At 38.6% G+C, this 26,938-nt stretch overlaps 1 protein-coding gene across 4 annotated transcripts in view; it reads left to right on the top strand.

The window, feature by feature from the left end:
• Positions 1-26,938, top strand: part of fam53b (family with sequence similarity 53 member B) — a 50,806-nt gene that overhangs the window by 3,810 nt on the left and 20,058 nt on the right. For 2 of the 4 annotated variants that reach the window (XM_061931694.1, XM_061931697.1), the window contains exons 2-3: positions 21,847-22,072; positions 24,947-25,001. In XM_061931694.1, the coding sequence (XP_061787678.1) occupies positions 21,983-22,072; positions 24,947-25,001 (145 nt within the window). In that variant the 5' untranslated portion in view covers positions 21,847-21,982. Of the gene's footprint in view, positions 1-10,685; positions 11,584-13,940; positions 14,276-21,846; positions 22,073-24,946; positions 25,002-26,938 lie in introns of those variants that run through there. The other 2 variants (XM_061931696.1, XM_061931695.1) reach the window with 2 other exon arrangements.

The following is a 26,938-nucleotide window of genomic DNA, read 5'->3' as shown; positions in this document are numbered from 1 at the left end:
CATGTTTGAATCAGGATATATTCAGTACTATGTAAACAAAGGCCTTGTTCACAGTCCAGGTCAATTCTGATTTTTTTCGCCAGTGTGTGACCTGAAACCGTTTTTTTTTCATGTCAATGTAAACAGTGCAATTGTGAATTTTTCAAAATCCGACGCAGGCCTCGTTCGAATGTGGATATAAATCGGATTTGTATCCCATTCATTCGACCAGAACGTCATCAAAAAGTACTTTTTCGCCAAATAGACGGTTGGAAGATACATATTTGACAAATGAGCAGAGAACAGACCAAAAAATGTTTTAGGAACTCACATGAATGTTCCAACCCTTCCTGTCTCCGATTGCTCGCCAGCACGCTCTTTGGAGCAGACGTCGAAGCAAATGTCCTGGGTCAGTTTGCGTTCACATTAGCGATGGCATTTTTTTCGTAATGTGAACGACGACATAAAAAGATCGGATTTGACTACAAAAATCCGAATCGGACATCCGACCCGGCAGTGTGAATGTAGCCTAAGACGGGGCTATTCAACCATACCGGCCCTTGAGTTCAGTTCAAAACTTGGGAGACTATTTTGCAGCAAATTCCTAAAAACACTAGAGTTGACATTGACATTTTAACCTTGCTAGTAAAACATAGAACATAGTCCAAATTTAAGATTTACATGAGACCTTTCTCAAGGTACCCCTTTAAGTCCTCTCCTTTTTGGCAGTTACACACTTTTTCGATGTTGCTGTAGCTTGTTTACTTCAGACGCAGTCTATAGTCTTTCGTTTAACCTATTTAGTTTACTAGTGGTGTTCCTCAAGGTTCTATTTTGGGTCCTCTCTTTTTCATCATTTGGGCTATTCACCTGGTGGCCCACGAGTTCAGTTAAAGGGGAACATTATCACCAGACACTATGTAAGCGTCAATATATACCTTGATGTTGCAGAAAAAAGACCTTTTTTTTTTAAAACCGATTTCCGAACTCTAAATGGGTGAATTTTGGCGAATTAAACGCCTTTCTAATATTCGCTCTTGGAGCGATGACGTCACAACGTGACGTCACCTCGGGAAGCAATCCGCCATTTTCTCAAACACGGAGTCAAATCAGCTATGTTATTTTCCGTTTTTTTTCGACTGTTTTCCGTACCTTGGAGACATCATGCCTCGTCGGTGTGTTGTCGGAGGGTGTAACAACACGAACAGGGACGGATTCAAGTTGCACCAGTGGCCCAAAGATGCGAAAGTGGCAAGAAATTGGACGTTTGTTCCGCACACTTTACCGACGAAAGCTATGCTACGACAGAGATGGCAAGAATGTGTGGATATCCTGCGACACTCAAAGCAGATGCATTTCCAACGATAAAGTCAAAGAAATCTGCTGCCAGACCCCCATTGAATCTGCCGGAGTGTGTGAGCAATTCAGGGACAAAGGTCCTCGGTAGCACGGCAAGCAATGGCGGCAGATTGTTCCCGCAGACGAGCGAGCTAAACCCCTTGGATGTCTTGGCTCACATCGACCCTAGCTTCCCTGGCCTGCTGACATCAACTCCAAAACTGGACAGATCAGCTTTCAGGAAAAGAGCGCGGATGAGGGTATGTCTACAGAATATATTAATTGATGAAAATTGGGCTGTCTGCACTCTCAAAGTGCATGTTGTTGCCAAATGTATTTCATATGCTGTAAACCTAGTTCATTGGTGTTAGTTTCCTTTAATGCCAAACAAACACATACCAATCGTTGGTTAGAAGGCGATCGCCGAATTCGTCCTCGCTTTCTCCTGTGTCGCTGGCTGTCGTGTCGTTTTCGTCAAGTTCGCTTGCATACGGTTCAAACCGATATGGCTCAATAGCTTCAGTTTCTTCTTCAATTTCGTTTTCGCCACCTGCCTCCACACTACAACCATCCGTTTCAATACATTCGTAATCTGTTGAATCGCTTAAGCCGCTGAAATCCGAGTCTGAATCCGAGCTAATGTCGCTATAGCTTGCTGTTCTTTCCGCCATGTTTGTTTGTGTTGGCTTCACTATGTGACGTCACAGGAAAATGGACGGGTGTTTATAACGATGGTTAAAATCAGGCACTTTGAAGCTTTTTTTAGGGATATTGCGTGATGGGTAAAATTTTGAAAAAAACTTCGAAAAATATAATAAGCCACTGGGAACTGATTTTTAAAGGTTTTAACCATTCTGAAATTGTGATAATGTTCCCTTTTAAAACTAAAACCTTGTCAGACACTCACATTTTTGCAGAACGCCCCTGGAACCCTGGAAAAATAAACAGACCAAAATCAAACGTTGGGTTCTCCAGAATATACAAAATATGACTCATGGTCCGTGGCTTTCTGGAAAGGTGGCCCCAAAACAATTTAGGTGAATACCCCTGAACTAAGACCATCATTATTATATTTGCTGTTTGTCCCAGTCCCTTTAGGTAGGAGAATACAGTCGATATACACAAAACAGGAAAAATACTTTTATATGTCCCAAACGTACTCCAGTAAACAGACATAATCCGTTCTAGGGTGAAGCTAAAGTGTAACATTGACAGTTTAACAGTCTTATGAATGTACAAATCAGTTAACCACTGCTATTTATTTCAAATGAATGACTGAAATTTTGCGACACGGCATTTTGAACCCGTGAAAACTTTGGTTGAATTCATCAAGCCCGTTCAACTTTAAACGCGTCGTTGCTAGAGCTTATTTACTCTTCGACGATGTCAAAAAGCTAGTGTTGGTCCAATAAGTCTACTTATGTGGTTCTGTCCAGTTCCAGCTTTATCGCATGTTTGTGTTTTAAATCACAGGCAATTAATAAGAGTGGATTTTGGGAGTTCATGTTGTTTGTTTGAGCGTCCCAACAAAGAGCTGGGTCCTGGACTAGATTGTATACAGTGCGGGCGATTATGTCTGAGATAATTAAACAGCAGGCTCGCTTTGGAGCACGCCTCTGCTTGGCGGCCATGCGTCGCCATGCTGGGCCTTTGTGTTTATGGTAAGTGGGCAGCTGCAAGCTGGAGACCCCGGCCACACCACCTTGCGGCCCCCTCGACTGGGCCCGAGCAGCACAATTGAGAAGCCTGGCGGACGTGCATTGGGCGTCCCGAGTTCCACAGAGAGCCTCCCGTTTGACGTAACTTCAGTCGCCTTACTTTTGTACGTTCCCTTTTGGGCTGTCACACTCCCGGCGTCTACCCTTTGTGGCGGCGGCTAATTAATAATAAAAGCAAGAAGAAGAAAGTGAATATCTACAGCTATTATACACGGTGAGTCACAAGAACTGGTTCAATCCCTCAATTAGCTTGTGCTCCTAGCATGCTTGTGTTTTATGACACTCTTTGTCAACACACCCTCCATTATGACACGAGACAGAGTCCAAACATGGTTCCTGCACATGGAACACTGCGGAAGTAGGCCAGGGAAACCAACTAAATTTTTTGGGGGGGGGCTAGATTTCCAGAAAGCTAAGGACCGGGAAGCGTGACCCCTTAGTTCACTATTTTTCGGAAAAAAATTGCCATCTATACTAGGGATGTCCCGATCCAGGTTTTTGCACTTCCGATCCGATACCGATATTGTTTTTGCATTTCCGATCCGATACCGACCGATACCGATACTGGCCTATCCGAGCATGTATTAAAGTTTAACTAGCCAGCTGAATTAGGGGAGTTTGAATAATACACAATGGTTGGTAACAAGAACCTGACCTGTTTATTCAAGGATAAACACAAAATAGACAAAATTATACATGACAAACAGAAATGGCATCATTGAACTAGGGCTGGGCGATATGGCCTTTTTTTTAATATTGCGATATTTTAAGGCCATATTGCGATACACGATATATATCTCGATATTTTGCCTTAGCCTTGAATGAACATTTGATGCATATAATCACAGCAGTATGATGATTCTATGTGTTTTGATTGATTGATTGAGACTTTTATTAGTAGGTTGCACAGTGAAGTACGTATTCCGTACAATTGACCACTAAATGGTAACCCCAATAAGTTTTTCAACTTGTTTAAGTCCACTTAAATTGATTCATGATGCAGATATATACTATCAGATATATACTATCATCATAATACAGTCATCACACAAGATAATTACATTGAATTATTTACATTATTTATAATCCAGGGTGTGGAGGGGGGCGCCGGATGTAAGTGTCAAAAAGACAGCCAAAAGAGTTTGATATGAGAATAAATCTAAAGTTAAAATATAGGGTAGAAATGCACCCATTTGCAGGAAATGTAGTCTTGATTTTCAAAATTTTCTTTCAAGGCTTGCATGTCTACATTAAAACATTCTTCTTCATACCGCATTAATATATGCTACTTTTAAACTTTCATGCAGAGAAGGAAATCACAACTAAAAAAATCACTAATTTTTTCATACGTTGCTGATGTGGAAATTTTTGCCTCGGCATTTTGATGGTGTGGACGTGTGGCACCGAATGGAGATAAGCGTCTCGACAGACGTCACAATATTTGAACAATGATGACGAACACTGTTTTCTCTGTCGTGTCCGTGTGTCGAAAATTGTTATGCGCTTATTTTTTTGTTTGATTTTGTGCGTGGCATAGATTTGCTATGCGCAGAGGACACTTAAACAGTGCGCAATTGCACAGGCGAGCACCTTAGAGGGAGCGTTGCTCGCATGGCTGCGCTAGCATCACAGCTAACGTTAGCCATGCTGCTACCTCTCTGCTCGGGGAGGACGCATACGTATGTGACGTTATGACGTGACAGTATGTGACGTATGACGTGACAGTATGTGACGTGTGTAAGAAGGTGCACTTGCTGTCTGTGAGAAGGAGACACAGGAAAGAGTGAGAAGAGCCTGTCGTGTAATGCCAGCAGCTAAAAGCAACTGCGTGAGAATTCACAGACCTGTGGATGTGTTGAAGGTGTGCTGGAAAATGCGGAACGGAAATTACGGAGCAGCAGAAAAGTGGAATGTATTATTTAAATCGGTGCGTTGGAAAACACGGACCGGAGTTTTTTTTTAAACTGGATCTGGATCGGCATTTTCCCATGCCTTGCCGATACGCAATTTTTGGCAAATATCGGCAGCCGATCCGATCCAAATATCGGATCGGGACATCCCTAATCTATACTACCGTATTTTTCGGAGTATAAGTCGCTCCGGAATATAAGTCACACCGGCCGAAAATGCATAATAAAGAAGTAAAAAAACATATATAAGTTGCATTTTTTGGGGAAATGTATTTGATAAAAGCCAACACCAAGAATAGACATTTGAAAGGCAATTTAAAATAAATAAAGAATAGTGAACAACAGGCTGAATAAGTGTACGTTATATGAGGCATAAATAACCAACTGAGAACGTGCCTGGTATGTTAACGTAACATATTATGGTAAGAGTCATTCAAATAACTATAACATATAGAACATGCTATACGTTTACCAAACAATCTGTCACTCCTAATCGCTAAATCCCATGAAATCTTATACGTCTAGTCTCTTACATGAATGAGCTAAATAATATTATTTGATATTTTACGGTAATGTGTTAATAATTTCACACATAAGTCGCTCCTGAGTATAAGTCGCACCCCCCGGCCAAACTATGAAAAAAACTGCGACTTATAGTCCGAAAAATACGGCACAGGGCCTACTGTCAAAAAACTAGGTCTATATGATAGCGCTGTAATGTTTTTACGAATCTGCTGCAAAGAAGTTCGTCTCTTGCAAGTTTTTCTAACTGAACCAAACCGTATTTGGCCTGGCGTCAATTGAATAGCTCTGAAGTAGGCATGTCACTACCCGGTTACGGAAGACCCGATCTGGCATGCACCAAGACTGCCTTAGTAGAAATATTTTACGACGGACCTATGATATATATTAGAGATGCGCGGATAGGCAATTATTTCATCCGCAACCGCATCAGAAAGTCGTCAACCATCCGCCATCCACCCGATGTAACATTTGATCAGAACCGCACCCGCCCGCCATCCGCCCGCACCCGCCCGTTGTTATATAACTAATATAGACGATGCAAGGCATAAGTGAGGTTATAAAGCTTTTGCCTGTTAAAGAAAGGAGACTGATCCAATGCAGCACAGACATTCGCGTGCCACGCTGTCACGACCCAGACGCACACCAGTGCGCAATCATATGGGAGCCGCGCTGAGCGCACCTCCAAGCGCGTCTCGCTGCCGGCGACGGCCGGGTATGGGCCCAACGCTCCAGCGCCATCCATTTTCAGGGCTAGTTGATTCGGCAGGTGGGTTGTTACACACTCCTTAGCGGGTTCCAACTTCCATGGCCACCGTCCTGCTGTCTATATCAACCAGGGTGAGCCCCACCCCTTTCGTGAGCGCACTGCGCGCGGAGTGACCCCTGTTACGCGCCCCCGGCAACAGGGGTGGCGGGCAGGTAAGCTGCGCGGGCGGAGCGCGCGGAGTGACCCCTGTTACGAGCCCCCGGCCACGGGGGTGGCGGGCGCGTGACGCCAGCCGCGGCGAAGGCGGACGAGGCGGGGTGTCGGTGCGGTGGGCGCGGTGGTGACCCTGGACGTGCGTCGGGCCTTTCTCGCGGATCGCCTCAACTACGGCTCCCGGTGGGGCCCTCTCGGGGGAAGGGGCCTCGGTCCCGGACCCCGGCGAGGCGTCGGGGGCCTTCTCCGCTCCGTAAAAGTGTCCATCTCTTTTTCTTTTTTTTCTTCTGTTGTGGCATATGCAGCAGGTGCCTGCTCGTTTTTTGTATGTGGGTAACAACATTTAACTATGTATATATATTTCCGAATTGGTTTAACTGCCACCCACCTGAATCTATTTAAAATCTAATTTTTTTTTATTTCAACCGCCCGACCTGACCCGCGGATAAAATCTAATTTTTTAAAATTTCATCCGCCCGATCCGCGGATAATCCGCGGACTCCGCGATTGTGCCCGCAAACCGCGCATCTCTAATATATATATATATTTTTATTTAACCCTTATTTAACCAGCAACACATCCCATTGAGATAAAGGCCCCTTCTACACTAAACCGGCGAAGGTTATCCAGGGTAAATCCCACACACTCAATGGTCGTTTAAAGGGGAACATTATCACAATTTCAGAAGGGTTAAAACCATTAAAAATCAGTTCCCAGTGGCTTATTTTATTTTTCAAAGTTTTTTTCAAAATTTTACCCATCACGCAATATCCCTAAAAAAAAGCTTCAAAGTGCCTGATTTTAACCATCGTTATATACACCCGTCCATTTTCCTGTGACGTCACATAGTGATGCCAACACAAACAAACATGGCGGATAGAACAGCAAGGTATAGCGACATTAGCTCGGATTCAGACTCGGATTTCAGCGGCTTAAGCGATTCAACAGATTACGCATGTATTGAAACGGATGGTTGTAGTGTGGAGGCAGGTAGCGAAAACGAAATTGAAGAAGAAACTGAAGCTATTGAGCCATATCGGTTTGAACCGTATGCAAGCGAAACCGACGAAAACGACACGACAGCCAGCGACACGGGAGAAAGCGAGGACGAATTCGGCGATCGCCTTCTAACCAACGATTGGTATGTGTTTGTTTGGCATTAAAGGAAACTAACAACTATGAACTAGGTTTACAGCATATGAAATACATTTGGCAACAACATGCACTTTGAGAGTGCAGACAGCCCAGTTTTCATCAATTAATATATTCTGTAGACATACCCTCATCCGCTCTCTTTTCCTGAAAGCTGATCTGTCCAGTTTTGGAGTTGACGTCAGCAGGCCAGGGAAGCTAGGGTCGATATTCCTCTCTTGATCATCTGTCGTAGCATAGCTTTCGTCGGTAAAGTGTGCGGAACAAACGTCCAATTTCTTTTCTATATTTTTCCACGATTTCAGCACTCAGGTTAACCATACCTAAATAGACACAAAATACTGCATTACACAAGACTACCCGAATGTACTCGAATGATTGAAAAAAATAAATGTTTTTAAGCTAAATTATTGGTAAACACAGTTTATGTATAGTAATTTACGTAAAACCGCGAGTAATGAATAACGTTTTCATCAATTAATATATTCTGTAGACATACCCTCATCCGCTCTCTTTTCCTGAAAGCTGATCTGTCCAGTTTTGGAGTTGATGTCAGCATCTGCTTTGAGTGTCGCAGGATATCCACACATTCTTGCCATCTCTGTCGTAGCATAGCTTTCGTCGGTAAAGTGTGCGGAACAAACGACTGACCATTTCGTCGGCTTTCCCCACAGCCTCGTATTTTGAACAAATTTCGTCCAACTTCTTGCCACTTTCGCATCTTTGGGCCACTGGTGCAACTTGAATCCGTCCCTGTTCGTGTTGTTACACCCTTTGACAACCCACCGTCGAAAGTGAGAAAATGGCGGATTGCTTCCCGATGTGACGTCACGTTGTGACATCATCGCTCCGAGAGCGAATAATAGAAAGGCGTTTAATTCACCAAAATTCACCCATTTAGAGTTCGGAAATCGGTTAAAAAAATATATGGTCTTTTTTCTGCAACATCAAGGTATATATTGACGCTTACATAGGTCTGGTGATAATGTTCCCCTTTAACATCAAAACTGTCGCCGCCATTATAATGTGCTGTTTTTTTAAATGAACTACAAAAAGTGTTTCAATGGTTGAAATCTGCGCTTTTTGGTGTTATACGAGTTATTACGGTAATCTACGTCACAGCAGCTCAGACGCAGAGTGGGCGGGGTTTGTTTTCAGAGCAGCCAGCACGAAACACGCGTGTCAAAAACCGATGTGGAACAAATTTCTGCATAAAAGTGATAATATATCATATCATTTATTACACTTTGCATTCATATTTTGCTGTATGTTACATTTTTGTTGTGTTTTGCCTGATTGTAAAAGATACACAACTATCGAGGAGCTGGTCTGAGAAGTAAAAGAGGAGCGACGTCCACATGTTGTTACTATTCAGTGTTTTATTGTTCATAGTTACTATTGTAAATCCCACTTTCTTTATTTTCATGTACATTTTGGGTGTCCCATTCAGTAAAATACTAAAATTCCTTTCCGTTTTTTATTTTTTTTATTTTTTAGAACTCAATCGGACATTGTGACTTTTGGTATTAGTGTTCCTGGGAAAAAAGGGACCCAAATACACATACTGAACAGCAGATTTTTACAGCTAAATGTGTACATATCATTTATACACACATACACCTTGGCCCCCCCAGACACATTTTTTCTCTCAATATGGCCCCCCGAGTCAAAATATTGTCCCAGTTCTGCACTGTATTCTAGTTCTAATGGCGTATTATACCCTTTACATTACAGGTGCACAACCTATTTATGATCACCCGTGTTTAAAGGGGAACATTATCACCAGACCTATGTAAGCGTCAATATATACCTGGATGTTGCAGAAAAAAGACCATATATTATTTTAACCGATTTCCGAACTCTAAATGGGTGAATTTTGGCGAATTAAACGCCTTTCTAATATTCGCTCTTGGAGCGATGACGTCACAACGTGGCGTCACATCGGGAAGCAATCCGCCATTTTCTCAAACACCGAGTCAAATCAGCTCTGTTATTTTCCGTTTTTTCGACTGTTTTCCGTACCTTGGAGACATCATGCCTCGTCGGTGTGTTGTCGGAGGGTGTAACAACACGAACAGGGACGGATTCAAGTTGCACCAGTGGCCCAAAGATGCGAAAGTGGCAAGAAATTGGACGTTTGTTCCGCACACTTTACCGACGAAAGCTATGCTACGACAGAGATGGCAAGATTGTGTGGATATCTTGCGACACTCAAAGCAGATGCATTTCCAACGATAAAGTCAAAGAAATCTGCCGCCAGACCCCCATTGAATCTGCCGGAGTGTGTGAGCAATTCAGGGACAAAGGACCTCGGTAGCACGGCAAGCAATGGCGGCAGTTTGTTCCTGCAGACGAGCGAGCTAAACCCGCTATCGACCCTAGGCCTGCTGACATCAACTCCAAAACTGGACAGATCAGCTTTCAGGAAAAGAGCGCGGATGAGGGTATGTCTACAGAATATATTAATTGATGAAAATTGGGCTGTCTGCACTCTCAAAGTGCATGTTGTTGTCAAATGTATTTCATATGCTGTAAACCTAGTTCATAGTTGTTAGTTTCCTTTAATGCCAAACAAACACATACCAATCGTTGGTTAGAAGGCGATCGCCAAATTCGTCCTCGCTTTCTCCCGTGTCGCTGGCTGTCGTGTCGTTTTCCTCGGTTTCGCTTGCATACGGTTCAAACCAATATGGCTCAATAGCTTCAGTTTCTTCTTCAATTTCGTTTTCGCTACCTGCCTCCACACTACAACCATCCGTTTCAATACATGCGTAATCTGTTGAATCGCTTAAGCCGCTGAAATCCGGGTCTGAATCCGAGCTAATGTCGCTATAGCTTGCTGTTCTTTCCGCCATGTTTGTTTGTGTTGGCATCACTATGTGACGTCACAGGAACATGGACGAGTGTATATAACGATGGTTAAAATCAGGCACTTTGAAGCTTTTTTTAGGGATATTGCGTGATGGGTAAAATTTTGAAAAAAACTTCGAAAAATATAATAAGCCACTGGGAACTGATTTTTAACGGTTTTAACCCTCCTGAAATTGTGATAATGTTCCCCTTTAAGGTTCAGAGTTTTTGCTCTAGATCCAATTAAATTGTGTAGCTAATGTTGTGGCTAGAGACCCTAATGCAGCTTAAATTCCGTGTTAACATTATTAATAATAGTCCATAGATCCACGCTGCCCGGTAGCTTCAAGGGGCTTTAATTTTTTCCCCCCCAGCTGTCTCTGGGTTATAACATGGATTAGCAATGGCGCTAATTGTCAGTCAAGACCCAAAGCTTCCCAAATCCTAATGTAATGTTGGGCTAACAGGCGGGATTACAGTCTGGTCGATGTATGGACAAGCTCCTAATTGGCAAGTCGGGGCGGTATAGCTCGGTTGGTAGAGTGGCCGTGCCAGCAACTTGAGGGATCCAGGTTCGATCCCTGCTTCTGCCAACCTAGTCACTGCCGTTGTGTCCTTGGGCAAGACACTTTACCCAGTGCCACCCACACTGGTTTAAAAATGTAACCTAGATATTGGGTTTCACAATGCAAAGTGCTTTGAGTCACTAGAGAAAAGCGCTATATAAATATAATTCAATTAAAAAATTCAAGTCAAGCCTGCAAGCTCCCCTTCAGGAAGTGGCGTCTTCTAACCACACAGGAAGCGGTCGAGTCCCGTCAGCTTGTCGTCTTTGTAGAGGACGTCGGCTGTCACTTTTCAAGCTGCAACTTCTCGCACCAAGATTAGACATCTGGGGGGGTCCGTCAGGTCGGGTTCTGGCCCGGCCCAGATAAAGAGCTATCATGCTGCAGCCACGAAAGGAGGGTATTTAAAAAAAAAAGAAAAAAAAAAGGAGTGGCACCTCTTGTGCTTTTTCCGCTTCTGGTATGAAAGTTTTTTTCATCTGCGTATTTGAACACATCACAGCGTGAGAAAAGGTTTTGATGTCCCAAAGCCAGGGAGCCTTTATAATTATGTAATAAATCTGCGCCGTTTTAAGTCGTCCGCTCAGATTTATGACGGCCCCCGTATCAAGAAGGATGACAAATTGGTAGGAAAACATCCGCTTTTTTCCCCCTCATTGGTTGAGTAATACTGCATGCTTTATTTTGACTATATTCTGCTCCCATCATCCCATATGAAATAATCAAAATGCATTGTGATTGTTTTAAATCAGGGGTGCTCATTACGTCGATCGCGAGCTACCGGTCGATCTCGGAGGGTGTGTCAGTCGATCACCAGCCAGGCATTAAAAAATAGTCCTAAAAATGAGCGATCATAAATCTTCACTATGACGTCACTTTCGTCACTTGATTGACATTCACGGCACCCGAGGGTCTTCTGAGATGACGCTGGCTGCTGCCAGCTCATTAAAATTACCGACTGGAAGGCGAGAAACACTTTATTTCAACAGACTCTGGCGCCGTACCTGTCGTCAAAACTCCAAAGACCGACTGCACAGTTGCACAGTTGAGCTAACAAAATAAGAGTCTCAGAAAGCTGGCGTGCACAAGCTAGCAAGCTACGGCGTTTGCCGACAATGTATTTCTTGTAAAGTGTATACAAAAGGAGTACGGAAGCTGGACAAATAAGATGCCAAAAACCAACCACTTTCATGTGGTATTGGACAGAAAGGAGGACTTTTTTTCTCCTCCATTCGAAAATGCGGACGTTATCAGCATTCCAATCAATGCAAGTCATCAGAATCAGGTAATACACCAACTTATATTCTTGTCTTCATGAAAGAAAGGAATCTATATGTGTTAAACATGCTTGTATTATCTTTAAACACCTTTAACTTGTTAACAATATTAACTATATGTGTTAAACATGCTTGTATTATTTTTAAACACCTTTAACTTGTTAACAATATTACCTATATGTATTAAACATGCTTGTATTATCATTAAACACCTTTAATTTTTTTAACAATATTAACTATATGTGTTAAACATGCTTGCATTATCATTAAACACCTTTAACTTGTTAACAAAAACATATATTTCATAAATTATATATATGAATGAGGTAGATCCCCACGACTTGATCAACTGAAAAGTAGCTCGCCTGCAGAAAAAGTGTGAGCACCCCTGTTTTAAATGATGTCAGAATAACAGTATAGTTGTCCCTCGTTTATCGCTGAGCATTGTTTCCAGACATGAAACGCAGGATTAGGAATGAAATATTGTCAGCTAGAGCATTTCATGATGTATTTATCTTGGCGTCTACTGCCATGTTTGTTGTTGTTGTTGGTGTTTTCCCTGTCTTTATCTAAATATAACTAATAGATGTCAACATTGTGTATGTGCTTAAAGCTTCATTTCTGATTATCATACTTGCCAATCTTGAGACCTCCGAATTCGGGAGATTGGCGGGGGGTGTATATATTTTCAAGTATTTCTTATATATATATTAATAATCCGTTCATGAATGAGTATATCCGTTCGGCCACCGTGTTCAATGGAGAAGTCTGATCTACAAAATTTGCAGGCAGCATACCCCATACTTGCCAACCCTCCCGAATTTTCCGGGAGACTCCCGAAATTCAGCGCCTCTCCCGAAAACCTCCCGGGAAAAATATTCTCCCGAAAATCTCCCGATTTTCAGCCGGAGCTGGAGGCCACGCCCCCTCCAGCTCCATGCGGACCTGAGTGAGGACAGCCTTTTTTCACGACGGGAGGACAACAGGGTGACAAGAACTAAATCATCCAGACTAGAGATACATTGTATTATTATGTTTGTCTTACCTACAAATAAATATATTTATTAATAAAAAATTTTTTAAAAAAAATGTTTACTATATTTTGCTAAAAACATCAAAATTAATTGTATTTTTATTTGTATTTTTTCTGACTCCTTATTACATCCAGGCATTAGAATTATACATTAAAATAAACATATTTGAAATAATTAATTTTAAATTATCGATGAGGTGGCGACTTGTCCAGGGTGTACCCCGCCTTCCGCCCGATTGTAGCTGAGATAGGCTCCAGCGCCCCCCCGACCCCAAAGGGAATAAGCGGTAGAAAATGGATGGATGGATGGAATTTTAAATTATCATAATAATTCATTTAAAATGACCATATTTAATTATTAAAATAATTGCTTGTTTATCAACAACTTTAGCATTTTATTCATTACATTTTGAAGCTCTCAGAAGCCAAGTTGTTATATTCCTTAATATTTATTTATGCAAGTTTGAAGTATCAATTATCTAAACACAGTTTTGTTTGCATATTTTCAGGATGTAGATATATATATATATATATATATATATATATATATATGTATATATATATATATATATATGTATATATATATATATATTCATATATGTATGAAAGAATTCTAGCTGTCAATATACTCCTCCCCTCTTAACCACGCCCTCAACCACACCCTGCCCCACCCCCGACCACGCCATTGGATGTTTGTTCCGCACACTTTACCGACGAAAGCTATGCTACGACAGAGATAGCAAGAATGTGTGGATATCCTGCGACACTCAAAGCAGATGCATTTCCAACGATAAAGTCAAAGAAATCTGCCGCCAGACCCCCATTGAATCTGCCGGAGTGTGTGAGCAATTCAGGGACAAAGGACCTCGGTAGCACGGCAAGCAATGGCGGCAGTTTGTTCCCGCAGACGAGCGAGCTAAACCCCCTATCGACCCTAGCTTCCCTGGCCTGCTGACATCAACTCCAAAACTGGACAGATCAGCTTTCAGGAAAAGAGCGCGGATGAGGGTATGTCTACAGAATATATTAATTGATGAAAATTGGGCTGTCTGCACTCTCAAAGTGCATGTTGTTGCCAAATGTATTTCATATGCTGTAAACCTAGTTCTTAGTTGTTAGTTTCCTTTAATGCCAAACAAACACATACCAATCGTTGGTTAGAAGGCGATCGCCGAAGTCGTCCTCGCTTTCCTCCATCAGTGTGTGAATGTGTGTGTGAATGGGTAAATGTGGAAGTAGTGTCAAAGCGCTTTGAGTACCTTGAAGGTAGAAAAGCGCTATACAAGTACAACCCATTTACCCATTTACCATTCTCCCGTGTCGCTGGCTGTCGTGTCGTTTTCGTCGGTTTCGCTTGCATACGGTTCAAACCGATATGGCTCAATAGCTTCAGTTTCTTCTTCAATTTCGTTTTCGCTACCTGCCTCCACACTACAACCATCCGTTTCAATACATGCGTAATCTGTTGAATCGCTTAAACCGCTGAAATCCGAGTCTGAATCCGAGCTAATGTCGCTATACCTTGCTGTTCTATCCGCCATGTTTGTTTGTATTGGCATCACTGTGTGACGTCACAGGAAAATGGACGGGTGTATATAACGATGGTTAAAATCAGGCACTTTGAAGCTTTTTTTAGGGATATTGCGTGATGGGTAAAATTTTGAAAAAAACTTCGAAAAATAAAATAAGCCACTGGGAACTGATTTTTAATGGTTTTAACCCTTCTGAAATTGTGATAATGTTCCCCTTTAACAATGAGTAATATATAAATATATATGTGTATATATATATGTAATACATTAACAATATATTTTTTAACATAAGCTGCAAAAAAAAAAATCTTAAAATGTTACTTAAAAAACTGGCAGCTCAGTCACCAGTTTACCATGAATTGATTAACGTGGACCCCGACTTAAACAAGTTGAAAAACTTATTCGGGTGTTACCATTTAGTGGTCAATTGTACGGAATATGTACTGTACTGTGCAATCTACTAATACAAGTCTCAATCAAGCAATCAAACCAGAATTTTACAGTAAAAGCTGTGGGTTTTTTACAGCATACAAAAAATGTAATAAATACAATGGAATGGAGAAATAATACCACTGTTTATATATATATTTTTTTCCATTTTTTTTTTATTGACATCCAGCATCAGACATTTATATCCATTACATCATATTCACATCAATCATATATCTATTGTCTGCCCTAAATGTCAAAATATTTTTGTTTATATCCCACCCATACCCCCCCCCCCCCCCCCAAAAAAAAGAAACAACAAAAAATCAAAGTAATATCTACAAATACATCAATTAAATAAACAAAGAAAGAGGGGGGGAAAAAAGAAGAAGAAATAAATAAAAAATAATGTTTATATATATTTTTTTAACCGTAAAATCTTGTTGTATTGTTTTTTTTGTATGTTTTTTAACGTTTTAGTGCCTTACTGTATATGGGGAAAACGATACCGTACAGATTTTATGGTGGAATTTAACCGTAAAATATATTGTCAATTTTACAGTCTACAATTTGATCGATAATTTGTTTTGAAATCATAAGTCAAGCAGATATTTAAGTACAGTATTTATCTTTATTTTAACCAAAAATATTTTTGGAATACATAATATAATATTTTGATAATATTGAATTTTAAAAGATATGCAATTGCATGCAGTACATGATTTTTAATGTCAAAAGGGAAAGAACAAATATATTTAGTAAGAAAAGATGAAGCATTTTATTCACGCATATTACTTCCAGGCTTTCGCGGGCCACATCAAATAATGTGGCGGGCCAGATTTGAGATTTGGCCCCTCGGGTCTTGAGTTTGACACCGGTGGTTAATTGTTCATTTTATTCGGTACACCTAATACGAATTGGACAAAGCTGCTACGTTTCTGACATCCATGATGTTTTCCCAGCTTTCATGAACGTAAACACTATAAATCACATGATGGCCTTAAACACCACTTGTAGTACTTCAGGGTCTTGTGACGCGCACACACACACACACACACACACACACACACACACACACACACACACACACACTACATGACAGCAGCATCAGCCTCTGACGTCACCTCCTTTCATTCCCACGGTGTCTCGTCATCGGCGGCACAAAGTGTCCCTTTTGTCTGGCGTCCTTCAAACGTCCGATCCAGCTGCCGCCGCGTGGCCCGCTTTCACCTGAAGGATTCTTGCGGTCCGTTCCGGGGTTTGTTGTTGTGATAACCGCAAGGTCAGCTATTCCTGGCCAAGGATTCAATTACACACTTTTGACTTTGCCCCTCGAGTGAAGAACATAACTCTGTCTTGGATGTCTGTCTACACCCTAGACCAAGCCTGGGCAAATTTAAGGCCCGGGGGCCGCATCTGGCCCGCCGGACATTCCCAAATAATTTTTTTTAGATCTTTAAGAAGGAAACTGTAGGCGCCATTATGATGTGCAGTGATGTTTTTAAATGACCGTAAGTCTTGAACTATACAAAGTATTTCAATGGTTGGAATCTGTGCTTTTGCATGATATACTAGTTACTATGGTCATCTAATTAGTTACTATGGTAATCTAATTAGTTACTATGTTCATCTAATTAGTTACTATGGCATACTTGCCAACCTTGAGACCTCCGATTTCGGGAGGTGGGGGGCGAGGGGCGTGGTCAGGGGTGGGGCGGGGCGTGGTTAAGAGGGGAGGAGTATATTGACAGCTAGAATTCACCAAGTCAAGTATTTTATACATATATATATGTATATATATATATATATATATATATATATATGTGTGTGTGTGTGTGTGTATATATATCTACATCCTGAAAATATGCAAACAAAACTGTGTTTAGATAATTGATACTTCAAACTTGCATAAATAAATCTTAAGGAATATAACATAACTTGGCTTCTGAGAGCTTCAAAATGTAATGAATAAAATGCTAAAGTTGTTGATAAACAAGCAATTATTTTAATAATTAAATATGGTAATTTTAAATGAATTATGATCATTTAAAATTAATTATTTCAAATATGTTTATTTTAATGTATAATTCTATGGCTGGATGTAATAAGGAGTCAGAAAAAATACAAATAAAAATACAATTAATTTTGATTTTAATATAGTAAAAATGTATTTTTTATTTTTTTTAAATTAATAAATATATTTATTTTTAGGTAAGATAAACATAATAATACAATTTATCTCTAGTCTGGATGATTTAGTTCTTGTCACCCTGTTGTCCTCCCGTCGTGAAAAAAGGCTGTCCTCACTCAGGTCCGCATGGAGCTGGAGGGGGCGTGGCCTCCAGCTCCGGCTGAAAATCAGGAGATTTTCGGAGGAATATTTGTCCCGGGAGGTTTTCGGGAGAGGTGCTGAATTTCGGGAGTCTCCCGGAAAATTTGGGAGGGTTGGCAAGTATGTACTATGGTAATCTAATTAGTTACTATGGTCATCTAATTACCGTATTTTCCGCACCATTAGCCGCACCTAAAAACCACAAATTTACTCAAAAGCTGACAGTGCGGCTTTTAACCCGGTGCGCTTTATATATGGATAAATATTAAGATTCATTTTCATAAAGTTTCGATCTCGCAACTTAGGTAAACAGCCGCCATCTTTTTTCCCGGTAGAACAGGAAGCGCTTCTTCTTCTACGCAAGCAACCGCCAAGGTAAGCACCCGCCCCCATAGAACAGGAAGCGCTTCTTCTTCTACTGTAAGCAACCACCCGCCCCCGGAAGAAGAAGAAAAAACGCGCGGATATCACCGTACGTTTCATTTCCTGTTTACATCTGTAAAGACCACAAAATGGCTCCTACTAAGCGACAAGGATCCGGTTCATGAAAAGACGCAATCTCTCCATCCGCACACGGATTACTACCGTATTTCACAGCAACTGATATTCCTGTGAACCGCACTGTGGAACGGGAGCACGTACGGTGAATATTCGCACCACAGGGAATGAGAAGTCATCCTTCACTGTGGTTCTAGCTTGCCATGCTAACTTCCACCCATGGTGATATTCAAAAGGAAGACCTTGCCAAAAGAGACCTTTCCAGCCGGCGTCATCATAAAAGCTAACTCGAAGGGATGGATGAAGAAAAGATGAGCGAGTGGTTAAGGTAAGTTTAAGTTTACGCGAAGAGGCCGGGTGGCTTTTTTCACGCAGCTCTGTCCATGTTGATATACGTATGTTTGTGATTGCACATTTGCGTACATTTTGGGAGTGAACAGAGTTGTTAGAACGCTGGTTTTTAATATATTATTAAAGTTTGACTGACCTATCTGACTGTTTTTTTGACATTCCTTTAGCGCAGTTAGATGCGGCTTACAACACGGGGCGGCTTATTGGTGGACAAAGTTTTGAAATATGCCGTTCATTGAAGGCGCGGCTTTTAACCCAGGGCGCCTTATGATGCGGAAAATACGGTAGCTACTATGGTTATCATCTAATTAATCAATCAATCAATCAATACCTTTATTGTCATTGTCATAATAACACTTAAGTCATACATGTCAGTGAGATTTTGTTTGAGTTTTGTCCAGCGGCATAGAAACTGCATTGATGTGCAGGCAGGTTGACAATAGTTTACATTTTAGCATTGTCAGGAAGATCGCGATAAGAGGGACGTGGGGGTGGGAACAGTCAGATGTCTGATGGGTGTTACGTTGATGTTGCAGCAATGCAATGTCCAGAGCACAATTATTGAGGTGGTGAAGAGTGAGGTAATAAGATAGTCCGGGGCAGGCTGTTCATTTAGCAGTCTCACAGCCTGGGGATACAGACTGTGAGATATTCTGGTGGTCCTGGCGCGAATCGATCTATACCTCCTTCCAGAGGGTAGCAAGCAGGTTGAAGAGGCCATGTGCTGGGTGGTATCTGTCCTTCAGGATGTTGTGTACTCGCTTTAGGCAGCGAGTTGTGTACATGGCACTCATCTCTGGGAGTATTGTCCTTGTAATTTTCCCCGGCTACTATGGTCATCTAATTAGCTACTATGGTCATGTAATTAGTTACTATGGTAATCTTAAGTCACAGCAGCTCAGACGAGGCACCAAGCAGTGTGGGTGGGGAGCGTTTCCACAGACTGTTTCCACAGAGTGTTTTCACAGCGGCCAGCCTGAAATGCGGGTGTCAGGGACAGACGCGAAAGGAGATTTTTACAAGAAAGTTCTAGATCGTAGGTGTTTTTGTTTTTTTTACCCTTTGCGTTCATATTTAGCTGTGTTTGTTGCATTTTTGTCGCGTTTCGCTTGATTGTAAAATATGATGATCGAGAGGGGAGGGGGGGTGACGTTCATACATTGTCAATATTCAGTGTTTTATCCTTCGTAGTTAATATTGTAAATCCCACATTCTTTATTTTCATGTACAAAAAAAAAGGTTAAATTCAATTTTTTTAAGGCGGTTTGTCATAACGTTTTTAGCATTCAATCAGACATTATTGTGAGGTTTCGTATTAGTGTTCCTAAAAATAGGACCCAAGCACACATACTGTACAGCAGATTTTCACAGCTTATATATATATATATATATATATATATATATATATATCCAGGCAACAGATAATCACACAAAATACCCCTTTATAACTTTAATGTTTTATTTTAGCATATTTATTCAAACCAAAAAATCACATGTACATATACAAAAGTGAAATGTGCATCAACTAAGTATTGATTAAGTAGATTTTTTTTAATACATTTGCAAATGAAAAAAAAAAAAGTATTACATTGTCATTATGGGGTATTGTGGGTAGAATTTTTTTTTTTAGGAAAAAAGGAATTTATTACATTTTGGAATAAGGCTGCAACTTAACAAAATGTGGAAAAGGTGAAATGTGCATCAATATTGTATTGAGTACGTTTTTTTGTTTGTTTGTTTGTTTTTTAATACATTTGCAAATTAAAAAAGAAACTTTTCACATTGTCATTATTGGGTATTGTGTGTAGAATTTTGAGGACAAAAATTAATTTATTACATTTTGGAATAAGGCTGTATGTAACTTAACAAAATGTAGAAAAAGTAAAACGTGCATCAACTAAATATTGAGTAAGTGTTTTTTTTTTTTTTAAATACATTTGCAAATTAAAAAAAAAACTACTTTTCACATTGTCATTATGGGCTATTGTGTGTAGAATTTGTTTAGGGGAAAAAAATAATTTATTGCATTTTGGAATAAGGCTGTAAGTTAACAAAATGTGGAAAAAGTAAAATGTGCATCAACTAAGTATTGAGTAAGTCTTTTTTTTTTCTTTAATACATTTGCAAATTTAAAAACAATAATTTTCACATTGTCATTATGGGGTATTGTGTGTAGAATTCTGAGGACAAAAATGAATTTATTACATTTTGGAATAAGGCTGTAACTTAACAAAATGTAGAAAAAGTAAAATGTGCATCAACTAAGTATTGAGTAAGTTTTTTTTAATTTTTTAAATACATTTGCAAATTAAAAAAAAAAAACTTTTCACATTGTCATTATGAGGTATTGTGTGTAGAATTTTGAGGTTAAAAATGAATATTTTACATTTTGGAATAAGGCTGTAACTTAACAAAATGTAGAAAAAGTAAAATGTGCATCAACTAAGTATTGAGTTAGTATTTTTTCTCTTTAATACATTTGCAAATTTAAAAAAAAATCATTTTCACATTTTCATTATGGGGTATTGTGTGTAGAATTTTGAGGACAAAAATGAATATTTTACATTTTGGAATAAGGCTGTAACGTAACAAAATGTAGAAAAAGTAAAATGTGTATCAACTATGTATTGAGTAAGTATTTTTTTTCTTTAATACATTTGCAATTTAAAAAAAAATCATTTTCACATTGTCATTATGGGGTATTGTGTGTAGAATTCTGAGGACATAAATGAATTTATTACATTTTGGAATAAGGCTGTAACTTAACAAAATGTAGAAAAAGTAAAAGGTGCATCAACTAAGTATTGAGTAAGTTTTGGGGTTTTTTAATACATTTGCAAGTAAAAATAAAAAACTTTTCACATTGTCATTATGGGCTATTGTGTGTAGAATTTTGAGGTTAAAATGAATATTTTACATTTAGAATAAGGCTGTAACTTAACAAAATGTAGAAAAAGTAAAATGTGCATCAACTAAGCATTGAATTAAGTTTTTTTTTTTTTAAATACATTTGCAAATAAAAAAACAACCTTTTCACATTGTCATTATGGGGTATTGTGTGTAGAATTTTGGGGACAAAAATGAATTTATTACATTTTGGAATAAGGCTGTATGTAACTTAACAAAATGTGGAAATTTCCAATGCCTCCATGGTTCGATTTTAAATTTTTCGGACTTCTTTAGATTCCAAATACACAACAGAAGGTACCAATAGGTAAGAAATGTTGGTTTTGCACAACGGGGCCCCTTTAAGGGCTCAAGAAGGGTCCTGATTGACTAGGAGACTTCTGTGTATATTTCCCAGGAATGACTCATGATCAATATGTACAGTCGGTGACAGATGGCTTTCAAGCTGTCTGGGCGACCTTTACACCTCACAGATGGGCGCTCTCCGTTTCAGCGGCGCGTTATTTCAAGGCGGTACTGTGTCTTCTCAGGAACCGGCAGTCGGGGAGAGGCGAGCGCACGTCCACGGAAGATACGGAAACGGTGTGATGCTTTAGGAGTGAACATTGGACATCCCGTCGCCATGGCCGGCCTGACTCGCCCTCTCTGCAACGGCTCGGGACAAAGATGGGGGTTGCCATGGTGATCATTTACAAGAAGACGCTGGAGAAGAAGGGCGCCGACGATGTGACGTCCAAAAACACACATTTGAGCTCGGTAAGAAGTTGTTTGCTTCATGCCTGCATTAGGGTGGTGCGATATATAGAACTTAGACTTAGACTTAGAAAATCTTTATTGTCCCCCAGGGGCAATTTGGTTTGCAGCAGTAGTCATTAAAAAACAAGGTTCAACAGTAAAACAAGGTACAACAGTAAAAAACTAGGTGCAACAGTATATACGACATTAATGACTGCCCAGGAGAGTTGGCCTCTTACAATATTTTTAAAATACATCTAAAATCATGTTTTTTAGTAAGTGTGACTGAATTGTATCTGTATCATGTATATAATTGAATACCTTTACTTATTTTTTTGTATCTATACAGTGATTTCTTATGTACAAAACTCAAAACCAGTGAAGTTGGCACGTTGTGTAAATGGTAAATAAAAACAGAATACAATGATTTGCAAATCCTTTTCAACTTATATTCAATTGAATAGACTGCAAAGACAAGATATTTACTGAGAAACTTACATATTTTTTGGCAAATAATCATTAACTTAGAATTTAATAGCAGCAACACATTGCAAAACAGTTGGCACAGGGGCATGTTCACCACTGTGTTACATGGCCTTTCCTTTTAACAACACTCAGTAAACGTTTGGGAACTGAGGAGACCAATTTTTGAAGCTTTTCAGGTGGAATTCTTTCCCATTCTTGCTTGATGTACAGAATAAGTTGTTCATATTGCACCACACATTGTCAATGGGAGACAGGTCTGGACTACAGGCAGGCCAGTCTAGTACCCACACTCTTTTACTATGAAGCCACGCTGTTGTAACACGTGGCTTGGCATTATCTTGCTGAAATAAGCAGGGGCATGACGTTGCTTGGATGGCAACATATGTTGCTCCAAAACCTGTATGTACCTTTCAGCATTAATGGTGTCTTCACAAATGTGTAAGTTACCCATGCCTTGGGCACTAATACACCCCCATACCATCACAGATGCTGGCTTTTGAACTTTGCGCCTAGTACAATCCGGATGGTTCTTTTCCTTTTTGGACGTCCACAGTTTCCAAAAAACAATTTGAAATGTGGACTCGTCAGACCACAGAACACTTTTCCACTTTGCATCAGTCCATCTTAGATGAGCTCGGGCCCAGTAAAGCCAGCGGCGTTTCTGGGTGTTGTTGATAAATGGCTTTCGCTTTGAATAGAGTTTTAACTTGCACTTACAGATGTAGCGACCAACTGTAGTTACTGACAGTGGTTTTCTGAAGTGTTCCTGAGCCCATGTGGTGATATCCTTTACACACTGATGTCGCTTTTTGATGCAGTACCGCCTGAGGGATCGAAGGTCGGTAAGTTTACCAGTTGGAACGTTAAATATCTTGTCTTTGCAGTCTATTCAATTGAATATAAGTTGAAAAGGATTTGCAAATCATTGTATTCTGTTTTTATTTACCATTTACACAACGTGACAACTTCACTGGTTTTGGGGTTTGTACACTGAAATTTTATGACAAAATATTGTATATAATTATGTTATTTGCCACTGTAGCTGACTTTTTTTTATGATCTTTTGTTGTCTAATCATTATTGCGTTTTTAACATCGGTCCAGGGACAACAGATGTAAAATAGCCTTATGGCTTTTAATTCTGGTACATTAAGTCATGTCTATTGTCCCTGTCAAATAAATTGTAAAAAAAATTAAATACATAAATAGAGCTTTTAATACTGTTGCTATATTGTGATAATGCATTCTAGCTGTGTCCTGCAAATTTGACAAGAAAACAAACGCGTCTCGCTAGGTAGCTACCGGCTAACGTCCCCTCACAGTGTGAAGCCACTTTCGAGTGGGCAATCCTCGCCTCTACAGCAGCAAATAATCTTGGATTATTGCAAATTCGACCGCGAGAAGTGAGCGAACACGCCCTCGACGCAACATAGCATCCTTGCCAGCGGCTAACGTTCCTCCACTTTTGAGTCAGCAAATAAATGACTTTTCTTACATTCTTTATATCATCCGTGGAGGATGAGGAATAACTAAACATACTATAGGAGGATATGCTAACCACTAAGATAGAGCGCTTGATTGTAAACAAAGGTGGGCGGACTGATACAAATATCGACTAATGATACCAAGTAGTATAGTGTTGGGTCGTTTTTGTTATTGCTTACAAAGTCAGGAAATAAGAAGTAGGACTTTTAAGGGCAAAAACTAAATTATTTAAATCAGACCATGTATGAAATAATATCAATATTAATCAATATTGTTACACAGTGGTCAAAACTGGAATCATTCAACGATCTTAAAACATTGAGGCATAAGTATCGGTCTGGCCGATACTGCCCCTGTCACTACTTTGTATTGGATCGATACCCAAAAGGAATGTAAAGTATCCAAACACAGAATAATAAGTGCTGATTATGTTTTAACAGAATGATCATTTATATGTCAAATGGCAGGAGGCTGCAATATATATCACGATATAGATTAGAGGCCGTATCGCCCATCCCCAGTCTGCATGAGTTCATCCGAGCACGTCGTCAATCACAGCTGTTGCAAACCTGTTGCACAACATTTCAAGGAGGAGCGTCGAAAGAACAGTTTGGGTGCTAGAAACGGGGGAACAGGGGATGCTTGCGCGTTATATGCCATTGCATCATCGCCAACCACCGCCAGCGTGTTCGGTCACCCACCCGACACTCGTCGTCACATAGTCCACGTTCCACACCGGTGACTCACGGAGCGGCTCGCCGTAGGTGGAGAAGAAATCTGCGAGCCGCGTTCCCCTCTGCCACCGACACTCGTGGAGGCGTCGCGCAAATAACACCAAACGACCACATTGCGGAATGTTTGGGTTGTATTTCCTCTTGATTTATTCCGACTGTGGAGCTGACGTTAGTTTCTGGTGTTTCCACAGTTCCAGGCCCAGACCATGAGCCAGGGGACCACCCTCTTCTCTCCTGGACTCATGGGTAAGACCGAGCTGATGGAAAATACAATCTGACGCCAGTAACTATTAGACATGGCCTGGTTTTTCATGTCCTGATACCACCTGTCTTGTTATGGTACTGGTTTCTGGCTCAGGTGCAGCATTTAGACCAGGGAATCCTAACTTTTTGACTTGGGGGGCCGCATTGGGAAAATAAACTTAAAATATATTTTATTTTTTTGTATTTTTATATATATATATATATAAAAATATATATATATTTTAATTTTTGTATTTTTATATATATATATATATACATTAATAAAATAAAAATATACATATATATATAAAAAAATAATATAATATATATATATATATGTGTATATATTTTTATTTTTTCATTTTTATTTTTTATATATATATTTTTTATTTATATATATATATATGTATATTTTTATTTTATTTATATATATATATATATATATAAAAATATATATACATTTTAATTTTTGTATTTTTATATATATATACATAAATAAAATAAAAATATACATATATATATAAAAAAAAAAAATATATATAAAAAAAAAAAAATATATATATATATATATATATATATGTGTATATATTTTTATTTTTTCATTTTTATTTTTTATATATATATATTTTATTTATATATATATATATATGTATATTTTTATTTTATTTATATATATATATATATATATATATAAAATAAAAATATACATATATATATATATATATATATATATATATGTATATTTTTATTTTAAAAATATACATATATATATATGTATATTTTTATTTTATTTATATATATATATATATACATATATATATAAATAAAATAAAAAATATACATATATATATATATATATATAAAAAATATATATATAAAAAATAAAAATATATACACATATATATATATATATATGTATTTTTTTTATATATATATTTTTTATTTATATATATATATGTATATTTTTATTTTATTTATATATATATATGTATATATATATATATATATATGTATGTACATATATGTACATATATATATATGTACATATATGTATATATATATATATGTATATATACATATATGTACATATATGTACATATATATATGTACATATATGTATATATATATATATGTATATAAAATATATATATATATATATTTATATATATATATATAATTTTATTTAATTATTTATTTACATATTTATTTATTTACATATATATATATATATATATATATATAATTATTTTTTTAAATATATATATAAATTGTTTTTTAAATATATATATACATATATATATTTAAAAAAAAAAAGAATATATATATATATATATATAAATAAATAAACAAAGTACAGGCCAAAAGTTTGCACACACCTCAGTCAATGCGTTTTCTTAATTTTTATGACTATTTACATTATATTGTCACTGAAGGCATCAAAACTATGAACGAACACATGTGGTTATGTACTTAACAAAAAAAAAGGTGAAATAACTGAAAACATGTTTTATATTCTAGTTTCTTCAAAATAGCCATCCTTTGCTCTGATTACGGCTTTGCAGACTCTTGGTATTCTCTCGATGAAAACCCATTTCAGGTATCTACCTCTTGAAGCTCATCGAGAGAATGCCAAGAGTGTGCAAAGCAGAAATCGGAGGGTGGCTATTTTGAAGAAACAGGAAGACCTGCTCAGTGGCTTTGTGGTTAGAGTGGCCGTCCTGAGATCGGTAGGCCGTGAGTTCAAACCCTGGCCGAGTCATACAAAAGACTATAAAAATGGCATGGGTCAAAAAATTTCACCACACCTAGTGTGTGTGTGACAATCATTGGTACTTTAACTTTAATAAAACATTTTTTGAGTCATTTCACCTTTAAAAAAAAAATAAAAAAAAATATATATATATATATATATATATATATATATATATATATATATTTCT

The sequence above is a fragment of the Nerophis lumbriciformis genome, linkage group LG39 (assembly GCF_033978685.3).
Source record: "Nerophis lumbriciformis linkage group LG39, RoL_Nlum_v2.1, whole genome shotgun sequence".
Classification (NCBI taxonomy): Eukaryota; Metazoa; Chordata; class Actinopteri; order Syngnathiformes; family Syngnathidae; genus Nerophis; species Nerophis lumbriciformis.
Note: the sequence above shows the minus strand (reverse complement) of the source record. Positions and strands in the feature narration are given on the sequence as shown.